The sequence below is a fragment of the Pristiophorus japonicus genome, chromosome 2 (assembly GCF_044704955.1).
Source record: "Pristiophorus japonicus isolate sPriJap1 chromosome 2, sPriJap1.hap1, whole genome shotgun sequence".
Classification (NCBI taxonomy): Eukaryota; Metazoa; Chordata; class Chondrichthyes; family Pristiophoridae; genus Pristiophorus; species Pristiophorus japonicus.
In genome coordinates this window covers 37225650-37240975 of record NC_091978.1, presented here as the reverse complement: position 1 = coordinate 37240975, position 15326 = coordinate 37225650, and the positions used below count along the sequence as shown (strand labels likewise).

Here is a 15326-nt window from a genome sequence, read left to right as displayed (position 1 = left end):
TTAAGATTATACCCCCTTGTTCTGGATTCCCCTGCCTGAGGAAATAATTTCTCTGTATCTACCCTATTGAATCCTGTTATCATTTTAAAGACCTTGACTAGATCATTATTCAATCTTCTAAACTCAAGGGAATACAAATCAAGTTTATGCAACCTCTCCTCATAACTTGAACCTTAAAAGCCCTGGTATCTTTCTGCTGAATCTGCACTATACCCCCTCCAATATATCTTGCCCGAGATGCAGTGCCTAAAATTGAATGTAATACTCCAGATGGGGTCTGACCAAGGCTCGGTACAACTGATGCGAAACTTCTTCACTGTTAAAATTCCAACCCCCTTGAGATAAAGGCTAACAATCTATTAACCTTTTTGATTACTTTTTGTACCTGTGCACTGGCTTTTAGTGATTTGTGTACCCAGACACCTAAATCGTGTTGTTCCTCCACAGCCCCTACCTAGTCTGTCACCATTAAGAAAATATTTCAATGGGATCCAAAGTGGATGACCTCACACTTCTGCACATTGAATTTGACCGCCATAGTTTTGCCCACTCGCATATTCTGTTCGTCTGTCACATCAGCAAGTGTGATTCGATCATATTTTTATTACACTACAAGACCAACATAGGACAAAATATCTTTTACCTGATTTGTCCTTCTGTCCAGTTCTCACATTTGTGTTTAAAAAAAAAAAAAAATCTGTTCCCAGAATGTGGGTGATGCTGGCAAAGCTATATATATTGCCCATCCTTGGTGGTCCCGAGAAGGTGGTGGTGGGCCCTTTGCCTTGAACTGACGCTGTCTTTGTGGTGATGATGCTCCCATGATGGTGTTGGGTTTGGAATTCCAGGATTTGGACTGAGCAACAATGAAGGAATGGGGATATGGCATGCAACTTGGAGGTGATTGTGTTCCCAGAACATTGCAGTTCTTGTCCTGCTCAGTGATTAAGGCCGCACAGGAGGGAGGTGCTGTTCAAATAACCTTGGTGAGTTGCTGCAGCAAACCATGCAGACAGGACACACTGCAGCCAGTGCTCCAGGCATGGAGGGGTGGATTTTAAGTCCAGTGGCAGAGCTACTCTGTCCTGGGTGGTGAGTGGCTTCTTGAGTGTTGTTGTGGTTGTACCTATCTAAGCAAGTGGTGAGTATTCTATCACACTCCTAACTTGCACCTTGTAGATGGTGAAGAAATTCTGGAGGTGAGCTACTTGTCACAGAGTACCCAAGCTCTGATCTGTTCTTGTAGCCACAGTGTTGAAATGACTGGTCCTGTTAAGCTTCCGGTCAATGTTTGTTTCACTCGTGCTCCCTTTTTCAACTGTATAATGTAAAAATGCAATATGCACCATCCAGTGGACAATAATGGCATTACACCAGAAACCAAATTAATTATTCTAGCAATGTGTTGACAGATATCAGACACCACTGCATGAGACGGGGATTAAGTTTTTAAAAATAACCTAAGAATTAATTTGGTGACTCTTCACCCACATTCTTTGTCAGAAAATCTTCCAGTAATAAGAATATTTGCTGCAATATATTTCTGATTGCATCCTACCAAAAGTTTACAAATATATTTGCAATGACAAATAATCACTCACTCTCCATCGCCTGTTCAATACCCTTCAACCTGGAATAAGCTACATTCATGTCCAAGGTAAAGTTGTCCAGTTGTTCCTGAGATAAGCGTCTGTACTGAATCTCATATTCAGATAGCTTTTGTTGCAAATCCTGCAAATGTTTAAAAAATGCAACGAATCAAGTGGTATAAAACTTTTTTTTTTAAAGTACCAAAACTGCACCCAACTCAGCACTAATTGGCCGTAAGCAGACACTTTCAGTCAAGATTACATGATTGGCTTGTGTGGAAATGGAAAGATCAGCGATGTCCTTCTCAAAGTTGACTCTAATTGTATTTTTCAGACATCTGAGAGTCTTTGATGCGGACACCGATTGTGAAAGGTGGGAAATGCACACACACACACATTTCATACTCAAAATTACACTTGGCAGTGTTTAAACAAAAATGAGCAATGTTCCATTTTGCCTGTGCTGAGTTAGCTTAAGTCAGTTAGTTAGTACACTGCAACTGACTTCTATGTTTGGACTAAGAAGTAGGAAAAATAAAACCACTGGTTGCTGTTCAGTAAACCCCTACTGGAAATTAATGTTACTGAATGTTGGGTGAGGACAGGCCCTGCCCGAGTCATGATGCCCTTCAATGTCAACTAATCAGCTATCACTCTGTCCAGGGTCACAACTTCAAAATGGCCATTTGGGCAAGGTACCCAAGGGCTGCCAATGCTTCTGGAATCATACTGCACCAAACACTGGGAGAATAGTGGACAAAATGTGAAGGACAAAAGATTAGGAATGTACAAACGCGAGTAGAACTCTAGGTACTAATCACACAATATGTACAGTAAAATCTGGTTTACTCTCTTTAACGTATGGAGTTTTAGGTCTGACCCTATGGCCCAGCATATTGCACGAATCAAAACAATGTATCACAGTGCCGGATTTGGATCTAATTCCATAATTCTCACACCAAATTCATGCTCAGCAGTGTCATGTGAAAGGAAAGGCGAGTCCCCAGAAGGCGAACGTTCATGAATGAGCCAACCTGCAGATATCTAGCGGCCAGATCAATAGACACGGGCAGAGACTTGTGAGGGCATGTGATGAGGGATTGCAAAGAACATTTTTTTTTAAAAACATGAGGCCAAGTGCAAGAATTTTAAACACAATAAAACCTGCAATGTTAAGCTCTAAATCTCTGACTGCTGGGTTTCCTCTTGCAGCACACTGTGCTTGTTTAAAGTTCCTTTTAATATTACTTTAATACAGTTGTTAACCAGTTAGAAACAAAATACTGCACAAAGGAATATGTTAACCTTTATACTTTGAGAAAACTAAACACCTGCATTGCAATTAGGGAGCCGTTAGAAATAATTTGAAGAGCAAGCTATGACTGCCTTTGAAGTTTTATTTTATTTCGCCATACATGGCTTAACATTCAGTATACAGTTTACCTCCTGATATTTCCCTTTGATCTCCTGTTCCTGAACCTTCAGCACCTCCCTCAGATGATCAGTGTGAGCAGCAGCTTGCCTGCGTAGCTGGGTTCGCATCTCAGCCTCCATCACTTCTCGTACTTCTTCTGCCTGAATTTTAAAAAACACTCAATTGATTTCACTTCGACTTTGCCCTCTTTTCTCTGATGCCTTCCCATCATCTTGGAAATAGTGTAGTCTATATCACAACTGACACCAATACTGCTGAATAGAAAGTGAAATTGCAGCAGGGCAGGAAGGCCAGATTAGTAGTCATTTCATTTAAAGGCAAATTGATTGATTGTTGTCATGTCGCTGCTACTGTTTACTAGAGCAATCCAAAATTAACCCCCAGTCTTGTTTACTCCCTCCCTTTATCTTTCTCTGCTTCAAATATTTACTGTTATCTACTCCAATCCCATTTGTTTAATCCGAAGTCTATGCATCTTCGTTACCAATTTGTCAATCAATAAAACCAATCACTCATTATTCCGCCTCTCAGTTATGATGTTTGAGAATATTTAGTAAGTATAAATTATTCCAATGTGTTTTTAGAATACTTTAACATTTCTGATCTCCCTTTGCACCCCATTATCTCCCCTTTCAGCCCCTCGTTCACCTTACCTATCATCTTTGTACATTGAATGAATACTTCATCATGTGGAGGGTGGCGTGATCTGGGTGGGTGCTGACACATTGCTTTAATCCTCAAAACACAGACTAAAATTATTTTTAAGCATGAGATACAGATATATTTTGCAGACAGGCAGTCAAGGATAAAGACACCATGGGGTCTTATCCTGGGGCATTCAAGTAAGTGTCAATGTTACTTTGCATCAGCTGACGTTTTACTGTGTGGACAACATCCCCCTCCAAAATGGAGCATTCCATGGTTATGAAACACTCCATCAGTGGTGCCAGAATTGGCAAAACTTAGACCATAAAGGGACGTGAAGCATCAGTGGAATTTGGGGTTGAAAGAGCGATCCTCTGTAGCCATCAGTGCCTCTGTTTTACTAAAATCATAACCAATCTGTATTTTCTCCAGGTTCTCTTCAGTGTTTAAATGATTAACTGCACAAGAGGAAATTTAGTTCTCCATGGAAACAGGTTCCCAGTTGCAATTTCCCACTTGGGGAAGAAGTGTGTGAAAGGACAGCACTTTTCTAAGGCTCTCGCACAGGACTCAGCTGGTTTCACAGCAACAGCTGTAGAGGTTTCAAAATGGTTTGCCACTCTATCACCTCAGCTATGAACTGGGAAGGAATGTGAGAAATTAAGCTTTTCAAATTTTAACTGCACAGGGTCTGGTTGATGATGTGGTTATTAATTGACTAGTGTTTATAATAATCTGTATATAGTTTGTGTCTGCGAGATGTTGAGTAGTAAAGTTCTTGCAGGATAGGGCTCTGCCTTGCCTTTTTGTCCTTCTCCAGAATGATTTCTGATCGATAATGCTCCAGCGCCTTTTTCACTGCCGATTCCAAAGCTTTCTTATCCTCCAGTCTCTGGTGCTCAAGCGCCACTTCAATTTGCTGCTGCTCCCGCACATGCTGTTCTGCCAGCTCTCTGTTCAACTGGTCAATACGACGATGGGCATGGGCAATCAAGGAGTTCAGGTCATCAGTGCTCAGCTGGCCAGCTACAGTTTGGAAACATCATTAAAAATAGCATGGAACAAGTATACTCTGGATTAGCAGATTCGGTAACAACCATTTGTTTGGGTCTAAAGTTGCTTTGTATTACAAAAATTTAAATACAAACACACAAAAAAATTCACAATTAGAATCTCAATTACACATCTATATGCCAGTTACTTTACGCATATAGTACAATGAATTTGCAGAAAGCTCAGTTTAGCAGCTCACATTTACAAACCCATACTTGGAAAGTATGCTATGTACACAGTAATGTTGAGGAAGGGAAAAACTTTTCCAATAAATACATAAATTAATTTTTGATATTAGATGGGATATTTTCTAGGATTATGGTAATATTTTAAAACTTGTTTCCATTCTTTAGCATAGTTTGTTAAAACTATCTAAAAGACAGTAATAATTATTATAATTTGTAATCTGAAAGCCTTGTGTGTATTCCCTTTGTGAAAGCATTCTGCAAAAACATTTGTGAAACTATATTTTCTGTCATGGTAAGTAAGAGTGGCAATAAACTTTACTAGGTTAGCAATAACCTAATTGGTAATTGCAGCACTGTGAACAATCCTTAAAACAGAAATTAGGCAAGCATTATTCATCACATATTGAAGGAAAATACATCCATAAATCATTGCTTATGATTGTTTTATAACCAATGTGGCATTTAACTGAATGACATATAATTCCAATTCTGTTTTTAATCTGAATATTAAACAAATGTGGCATATGTAGACCACAGGTACCAATTAAGACATCAGAAAAAGGGAACAGATCCAATCTGGGAATCATGTTAAGCTAGCTTTGATTTTCAAAAGTGTATTACTTTCTGATCAGCAAACGTGTATTACTTTCCTTGGCACAGGGACAATATTTGTAAATATGATCCAAAGCCTTGAATTCTGATAGCTCATCTGTCAAATTAACAGCTACTCTACAGCTATACGATTTCACATTTTGGGTGTAATCTTACTAAGCACAATGGTATGCTAAGGAAAGTAACTTCACTTTATAGTGTGGAATAGAAGTATAAAATACCGAGGTAATGCATGTCACTGTAACTCTGGACGTTCGAACTCCAACCCAGTAATTTAGACAGTGCTTAAGTTGTGCAACCAGATTGCAGTACAAGAAACTGCTGCTTCCTTTCTGTTTGGTTCTCAGAAAAACGTTCAATAATAATGCTGGAGCCATTTTGCCATCAGTGTCAGCATCAAAAACTCCTACAATAAACAGGTTCCCTTATATCATACTCACCATGTTCCTATACTGCAAGTTCTAAAGATCTCCTATTGTACCAGCAGTACAATTTAGCTTTCATCTTTCTGCAACTATCCCCCCCTCTTTTCTTGAAGGTGTTGAATCATGCTGGGCTAAGTGATTCTTCACATGAGCCTAGATAGTTGAGCGTCAACAGGCTATTCAATTGTGGGAGCAATCAAGCCCTAAATGATGTCTTCACAAATGCAATTTTCCAGCAGGAGTAACCTATCCAATTTTCCCCTCATTACCCCAGGAATTATGGCACATTTTAACAACAAACCACTGCCTCACTGAAATCAGCTGACTCAGTGAGAATCAAACAGTCAAACCTAGGGTTCTTCTAGTCTAGCTCAATGCTTTAAGACTCATTTATCCACTATGCTATGAGGAAACCTCAGAGCTAGATATTTTTATTCTCAAGCTGCATATTCCTGACAGCTGACTTAATCTGGCAGTGTCTTGTATTCCAATGCGTCACCATTTCCCAATAAACAGCGTTTTCTTTACAAATTATAGAACTGAAGCATGGTCGAATAAAAAAAAATAATGCAAATACACCCTAAATACTTCTTCAACTAGAAGCACTTAATGCACATAAATATTTCAACATTTACTATACACTGGGTTGTTTTCAGCATTTTACAATTTCTGTATGTACTCTGTTTTTACTTGGAAACTCAATGTTTCCTTGAATCTTGTTGGGTTGGGGAAGGAGGATCACGATACTTCCTGAATTACAGTGACAAGGATTTCAAAAGCCCCTTATTCTGCTGAGAATCCTCAACTATGCAAGGATTTCACAGTCTAATGAAAGTGGCTAAGGTTCAGTGGGTTCGTAAGAATGTACAACAAACTATAGCCAGACTCACCTAAATCAGACACCTCTGCAATGAAAAGGGTGGGAAGAATTACTGCGAGTTGACAACAGCACCACTAGAAGTAGTCACTCAGGCAAACTGTTACAGTGCAAATGAGAACACACACTACACATTCATTTTAGTAAGGAAGCCCTTCACTTTTTTTTTTAATAATATACATAGCTTCAAAATTAGTTAGGACAAATAAGAGACATAAAATATTAAACAAACTGAGAATGTTAACAAACTCTAAACCGAAGCACTACACTCTGAAAGCCATGCATAAATAAAATCCATCAGCAGCCAATTTTAATCATTTACACCAGCAAAGGGCAACAATAATTCTCCACCCAAGCTGCAAGCATTTTGTTGCAATTTAAAAATAAAATTATTCTCGGGATATGGGCGTCTCTTACAAGGCCAGCATTTATTCCTCATCCCTAGATTCACCGAGAAGGTGGTGGGCCTTCTTGAATCACTGGTAGCGGAGCAAGCGCTCTACTCGGAATTCCTTCACGGCAAACGAGCCAAAGGTGGGCGGAGGAAACGTTACAGGAACACCCTCAAAGCCTCCCTGATAAAGTGCAACATCCCCACCGACACCTGGGAGTCCCTGGCCATAGACCGCCCTAAGTGGAGGAAGTGCATCCGGGAGGGTGCTGAGCACCTCGAGTCTCATCGCCGAGAGCATGCAGAAATCAAGCGCAGGCAGCGGAAAGAGCGTGCGGCAAACCTATATCATCCTCCCTTTCCCTCAACGACTATCTGTCCCACTTGTGACAGGGACTGTGGCTCTCGCATTGGACTGTTCAGCCATCTAAGGACTCATTCTAAGTGTGGCAGCAAGTCTTCCTCGATTCCGAGGGACTACCTCTGATAATGATGAGTGGTTTGATAAAACGGAGTGGGTTTTCTAGGCCACTTCAGGGGGCAGTTAAAAGTCAACCATGCTGTTGTCACATATAGGCAAGGCCCGGTAAGAATGGCAGGTTTCCTTCCCCAAAGGACATGAATGAACTAGTTGGATTATTACAGTCACTTTTTTCATGGTCACTTTTACTGGTGCCTGTTCCTTCCATTTAAAAAAAAAACTGAATTCAATTTCTCAAACTACCCAGTGTTATTTGAACTCGTGTTCTCTGGATTATTAGTCCAAGCCTCTGGGTTACTAGTTTAGTAACATGACCACTATACTATAGTACCTGGTAAATATGTGGCAATCTATTTCTTCTTAGTCAGGTATTTGTCATGCATGGAAATCCATAACCATGCTTAAAAAGGCTTACACACCTCACTTACCCAAGGCTTGGCACAGGTTGGCCAAAGCTTACAGATGCCACCCTCACTCCATAGTGTTCATAGGGATACTGCTCAAGTCTAACCAGCTAAAGCCACACAATTTGCCAGGGTACATGCAAGATTCTTACTGCTTCTCCAGCTAGGGCCATCGTACTAGTTAATGTACTGGCTTAAGGGGTTATCTGGAGAGTGGGAAGAATTCCAACACGAATGACAGGTCTCCACCTTCAGGGCCCAGCAACCAGCTACGCTGGCTGGTCAATAATCAATAGTGTCCTGAAGTAACGTCAATCAGCCTGGCACAAGAATTGGATCACCAATTCAGTCAGGTTTACTCAGTTCCAATCTCTGATCAACAGGTCATGTCATTCTGGAGCCAACTAGCCAGCAAGGGTTTGAGCCCCTGCTCGACAGACAGCAGGTACAAAGAACTCCTCCTGAACAACAGGGTCAGCCGCATAACCCGAGAGTCCATTACCATCAGCCTGACCTCAGCATGAACACACCACTTCAAGATACAGCTCTGCAACCCAATAGTCATAGCATCAATATTGGCTATACGAGCTTATAGTCACATAGTCGATCTCCAAATAACACCTTCCAGACAGAGATTCCATAGAAGTTATTTGATGGACATTAGCCTTCAAATGGTAGAAGGACTAACATGGACAGTTAGCTTGAGGTCCTTGATGTTTTACAAGTCCAAGCTCAATGATTTGGATGAGGGGACCAAATGTAATATATCCAAGTTTGCTGATGATACAAAGCTAGGTGGGAATGTAAGTTGTGAGGAGGGTGCAAAGAGGTTTCAAAGTGGCTTCAAGGGGATATAGACAGGCCATGTGAGTGACAAGAACATGGCAAATGGAATATAATGTGGAGAAATGTGAAGTTATCCACTTTGCTGGAAAAATAGAAAAGCAGAGCATTTTTTTTTAATAAGGGTGAGAGATTGGGAAATGTTGGTGTTCAGAGGGACCTGGGTGTCCTTGTACATGAATTACTAAAAGTTAAAATGCAGGTACAGCAAGTAATTAAGAAAGCAAATGATAAGTTGGCCTTTATTGCAAGAGGATTTGAGTATAAAAGAGTAAACCATCTTATTGCAATTATATAGGGCCCTGGTGAGACCTCACCTGGAATATTGTGTACAGTTTTGGTCTTACCTAAGGAAGGATATACTTACCATAGAGGAAGTGCAATGAAGGTTCACCAAACTGATTCCTGGGATGGGGGGATTGTCCTATGAGGAGAGATTGAGTGGAGTAGGCCGATATTTTCTTGGGTTTAGAAGAATGAGGTGATCTCATTGAAACATACAAAATTCTTTTAGGGCTCGACAGGGTAGATGCAGGGTGGATGTTTCCTCTGGCTGGGAAATCTAGAACCAGGGGTCAGAGTCTCAGAATAAGGGGTCTGCCATTTAGGACCGAGACGAGAAGAAATTTCTTCACTCAGAGGGTGGTGAATCTTTGGAATTCCCTACCCCAGAGGGATTTGAGTATATTCAAGACTGAGATCGATAATTTTTGAATATTAAGGGAATCAAGGGATATGGGGACAGCGCAGGAAAGTAGAGTTGAGGTAGAAGATCAACTATGATCTTATTGAATGGCGGAACAGGCTCGAGCGGCTGAATGGCCTACTCCTGCTCCTAATTCTTATGTTCTTATGTTATAGTTCCTACAGATTCCTAATATTGTGTATCTTTTATACCGTTCAGTAGGCAAGTACAGCAGTAGTCATGTCGACAATGTCTTCCCTCTCGTGCAGTCGCACTGTGGTTCCATTGTTCATTGTTCTCCTAACATTCCACACACCCGAGGGGTCAGGCTGACCCCTGGGGTCAGCACTTTCCTATCTGTGCTTCACACAGTTATGTTCCTTACTGTTCAACAGTGTTCATCCCTTTTCTAACTGGTATTATTCAAGGAAATATCTCCTATCTGTACTGTGTCAGCACTTTCTCCATTATACGTCAGCAACTCCCCTAACTATCTTAAACTTAATTCATGTGATACAATTTTCATCTAAGAGTCTATTGTCTACAAGCATAGTTAATTACTACACCAATTGTCTCATTTTGCTCAAGTAGTCTGTCTTTGCACAGAAATATCTCTGGCTTTCAGATATTCTCTCTTGCCTGTCTACACATTCACTATAGCCCCCTATACCAATTAAACCATGATGCTTTCTGCTCGTATCAAGTTATTCTAACTTTGTCATTTTCTTACTATTACCTGTGCAGATAGCGCATAGGACAAAGCATGGGAAGAAAGTAACTTTTCCTTTAATTTGACATTGTTGATGGTCCAACATTTGCTGTGGAGCAGTGATATTTAGCACATCAAGTTTTAGCCTGATTAATCTCAAGGCATGATTTAAATCAACTGGAACTTTTGTTCTTCCTTTTAAACTTCTTGGTAATTTTGCAGGGTTCATAAAGCCAAGCTTATAGAAATAGAATACCAAACTCTGCCAGGTCACCTACTGCATGTGTTATTAGAGTCACTGTCCATTTACCTCACCTGGCTTCTGTGGGCCCACACTGTAGAAGAGCACCTCTACTGCACCAGGAGGACATTTTCCACTTCCCATGTCTGTGCAGCCTGTGGCTTCTGTAAGGTTCTGCAAAACCAACCACGGAGACATATGGCAGGGAGAATGGGAAGATGCCATGTTTAAAATGACCAACTGCAGCCAACAGCCTGTAAACCGCGGAGAATGATGGGATTCTGGCCACCCAGTACAGTAACAGAGTGTGTTGCGGGGCACGGAACCAGACGGGGGATGTGCCAGCTACCGTAAGGGGGAAGAGTGTACATTCGGTTCTTCCAGGAAAATGGATACAAGGCAACTTTATATTTTAAAAGGACATTTCTCCAGCTTTTCATGTAAAACCCTCACAGAAGAGGCAACATGTCCAGGCAAAATCTCCACAGTAATACACAAGGCAACACTAAGGGTATCAGTTTGAATAATTAAACAAAGGCCCACAGGTCTGATGCAATCATTTTGGCCAGCCCAGACAGAGTGGCACCTCTGTCGAGATAGTGAACAATCATCTTCATTCACCCCATCAGCGAGCGACAGGATACAGGAGGTGTGACTAATCTCCCATTCCAGACAGATCAATACACATTGAACTGCCGTTCACACCCTTTTTTTATTCAAGGAAGACCCAAGACAATGACATGCAGTTTTAAGAAAAGCGGCAAAAACACACAAAGAAAGTTGGAGGTTTTGGAGGTTGGGAGTTGGAGGTGTTGGAGGTTGGAGTCAGCTTTCGCACTGAGTTGTAGAGTTGAGTTAAGAAGGCGGGAGTCAGTTTTCATTGTGGTTGAGTTGAGTTAAAGGGGAGTTCAGTCAACTCTTCACAGGGCCCTTGCTCTGGGGAAGGTGTGCTTAATTCCAGCAGCTTTTTGCTTAGGAGCCAACCGAGAGGCAAATAGAAGAAACCGACGCAACATCGAGGAGGAAAACCGAACAACAATGTAAAACCCACCCCAGAGGGACCCCGAGCTGCAATAAGGGCCCCCAGGACCCTGGAGTTGATAGGATTGTGAGTAGAGCCCAAAGCCCCTCACAGACTCAATTTAGGATAGGAATTGGTAAGAAGGGTGGAAGTGGGAGGTGGGGTTGTGTGTGAGTGGAATGTTTCAACCTCTTATCTTCCCTTCCCTGTTGCGAGATTTTTTTGTGCTGTTGAGTGAGATTGTACCATTACTGCTATTTACGACCTCTTCCTATGCCCTCTATCTTGGTGTTTACTATTCTAAATAAACAACATTAGCCATTTTGCACTCTTACCCACTGTGTCTGGTGCCTCATTACTCACCCATCCTCATAAATCGCATGTACAGAACCCCAGGGGAGTGTGGATTCGAACCCACACCCCAAGCTCCCCTTACACTTCTGAGTCAATTGGTGTCAAATAGTGTTGTGCTGGGCCATGCCCACTAGCAACTAATGCCCACTGACAAGCTAATTTCACATTACAGCCAGTATTGAAGCCGAGCTGAATTCAGATCAAGGTCTGGGCGTGAAAGGTCTCCTAATCTGAGGAAGGACATTCTTGCTACTGAGGGAATGCAGCGAAGGTTCACCAGACTGATTCCCGGGATGACAGGCCTGACATATGAAGAAAGACTGGATCGACTAGGCTTATATTCAATGGAATTTAGAAGAATGAGAGGGGATCTCATAGAAACATAAAATTCTGACGGGATTGGACAGGTTAGATGCAGGAAGAAAGTTCCCGATGTTGGTGAAGTCCAGAACCAGGGGTCACAGTCTAAGGATAAGGCGTGAGCCATTTAGGACCGAGATGAGGAGAAACTTCTTCACTCAGAGAGTTGTGAGCATGTGGGATTCTCTACCACAGAAAGTTGTTGAGGTCAGTTCATTAGATATATTCAAAATGGAGTTAGATGTGCCCCTTACAGCTAAAGGGATCAAGGGGTATGGTGAGAAAGCAGGAATGGGGTACTGAAGTTGCATAATCAGCCATGATCATATTGAATGGTGATGCTGGCTCGAAGGGCCAAATGGCCTACTCCTACTCCTATTTTCTATGTTTCTATGTCTGCGTGCATTAATCAACTGAACTACTCAGTCCCATAACAGATACGATTATTATTTTAGCCTGCTTATGGTCTGATACGTAAACAATTTCAACTACTACAGCATGGTTTGAAGACTAAAAAAATAAAGGAGCAGTAATTTCTCACTGAATAAAGATACAAGAAAAGACTTATATAACCCTAGAAGCTTGCAGCGTAGAAGACCACTCAGCCCATCAGGTGTGTGCCAGCTCTTTGCAAGAGCAATCCAAAACTCCACTGCCCTGCTCTCGTCAATGTCTCTGTATCTTACCTTGCTTCAAATATTTATCCAATGTTCCCTTAAAAATATTCAATAATCTCTGTATCAACCACTGTGACAATATCTTTTTGTTTTCCCCCCCTCCAAAGGCCTCTCTCGCAGCGCTACCGGCTCTGGACTAAAGTTGCCGAAACTCGCGGTTTGCGCCGCAAATCCTCATGCAATGGCAACTTTACCGATGCGTCCAGATGTAAAGGCTGAAAGTTAGGCCTAAAAACGGTAGCGCAGCAAAAATAGTAATTTTGGCGTAAAACTACCGTTTTCGCTGAAAAACGAAAATCTAGCCCATTGCTTCTAGTTTAGTCCAAGTAACCTACTTGCATTATCAATTCTTCATAGCATTTTAAAAGTCTCAATCATGTGCCCTCTCAAATATTTTCTTAAACAAATACAAGTTACAGTTCTGTGTATTAAAAACTGAAATATATACTTATACATCAGCTCATAGGATGCATGCGAAAATAAACCAAAAGTTTAACAATCCTGGTTGCACATGCCATCAAAACAAAAGCTAATAATATTCTTCAAGACTCTTGTGCGGATTCATTGCTTTTTCCTGTAAATAAAAGCATCTTCCTTTTGCATTGTTGTTGCTTTGGTTGCTTTGCTGAAAACATTATTTTTTTAAATCTAGAACTACTGTGAATTTAAGTACTGCTATATAGGTGCAAATAGTTTTTATAAAAGCAAATTAAAAGATAAAAACTTTGTGCTAAAATTTATGGAAACAATACTCAAGTCAAAGCCTCGTGTAATTGTGTCTTTTGCTGATTTGAATTTGACTGTACAATACAACTTAATCAAAATGACAACACAAGAACCAAATACTGTACTTACTGAGATTTTTCCAGCCAGTCTGTACATCCGGAGTAATGCTCTCCAGTTCCTTCCTGAATTCATCCCTGGCCATAGCCACCAGCTCACTGTACTGAACAACTATTTTGGCTTCTGATTGAGCTGCCTGCACCTAAACAAAAAGCAGGTATTTCAGCAGGAAGATACCGCAATTACTCAGATTGAGAAGCAGTGCCATCTGGAAGAGCGAGCTGTTGGAGAATACTGGTTATAAAGAATAAAATACTGCTGCCAAAATTCTAAGTGAGCATAATTCAATCCCAGGGCTCAGGCTGGTTAAGCCCTGGATTTCTGGCGATTTATTACATGGGGTACTTTCGTCTTTCCAAATCCAACCTGAAAAAAAGGCATCAAAAAGTGACACTAGCAGGTTAGCATTAACGTAGTCTGCGAATTAGTTGGTTAATAAGCATTTAGAATAGTTTTTCTGTTAAATCGACTTTTACTTATGAGAGTCCCAGATCAGAAATGGGCAGTGGAACAATGCAGGCAAGGCAAGAGATAGGATTCTATTTTTGTATGGTAACAAAGTAATAGAAGTTAAACTCGGTAATGAATGTAAAATACTTTTAAAGAAAATAGAAAAAAAGAGAAAGTTTTTAAAACATTCTATTGAAGTTTAATTGTTATAGTAATAATTATTCCTGATACTCGCATTTTCAACCTCATGGAGGATCTTGTGTTTTTTTTCAAATGGCCAGACCAACATTCACATCCAGAAATCTCTGGCGTTGCCAGCTGTCTACAGTTGTGCTTTTAACATCATTTTAAAACAACTCAATACAAAGGTTGGAGTCTAACAGTATATTCAGCACCCAATCCAACTGTGGAAAGAAGACATGTAAGACCCCCTGGAGTTGGTAATTTGTACTTGGGTTTGATATCGCAGGGAGTACAATTCCAGTGTGAAAACGAACCTGGCTGACAAAGTTCTCATGTGTCTCCTTAGCCTCCCAGACACCTTTTAAAATTGCCTTGTAGTTGATTTAAAAATTTAGAGTATGGACTCTCCCACTCACGATCTCTGAATATTTAACTGTGAACACTAGATGAAGAGCTCTGTACATTTGCGTGCACATGCACAGAACTCTCTCCAGGGCAGGAAAATTGCAGTTCGAGTCAGGTCAAGTACCTGTAATGGAGGTACTGTCTATTTGGAACCAGCTGTCTAAGACCATTGGTTGCAATATAATGCAGTGTCAGCCGTGGTTCAGTTGGTCGCACTCTTGCCTCTGAGTCAGAAGGTTGTCCCATTCCAGAGACTTGAGCACAAAAATCTAGGCTGACACTCCAGTGTAGTACGGAGGGATAACAACAACAACTTTTATTTATATAGCGCCTTTAAAGTAATAAAACGTCCCAAGGCGCTTCACAACAGTGTTACAAGATAAAACAGATAAATGTGACACTGAGCCACAAAAGAAGAAATTAAGGCAGATGATCAAAAGCTTGGTCAAAGAGGT

At 41.0% G+C, this 15326-nt stretch overlaps 1 protein-coding gene across 2 annotated transcripts in view; it reads right to left on the bottom strand.

Moving 5' to 3' along the window:
* Nucleotides 1-15326, bottom strand: part of immt (inner membrane protein, mitochondrial (mitofilin)) — a 66150-nt gene that overhangs the window by 1920 nt on the left and 48904 nt on the right. The window contains exons 10-14 of one of the 2 annotated variants that reach the window (XM_070866857.1): nt 13846-13975; nt 6838-6852; nt 4472-4695; nt 3033-3164; nt 1602-1731 (exon numbers count right to left, since the gene is read on the bottom strand). In XM_070866857.1, coding sequence (XP_070722958.1) covers nt 1602-1731; nt 3033-3164; nt 4472-4695; nt 6838-6852; nt 13846-13975 — 631 coding nt within the window. The remainder of the gene's footprint in view (nt 1-1601; nt 1732-3032; nt 3165-4471; nt 4696-6837; nt 6853-13845; nt 13976-15326) is intronic. The other variant, XM_070866858.1, reaches the window with a different exon arrangement.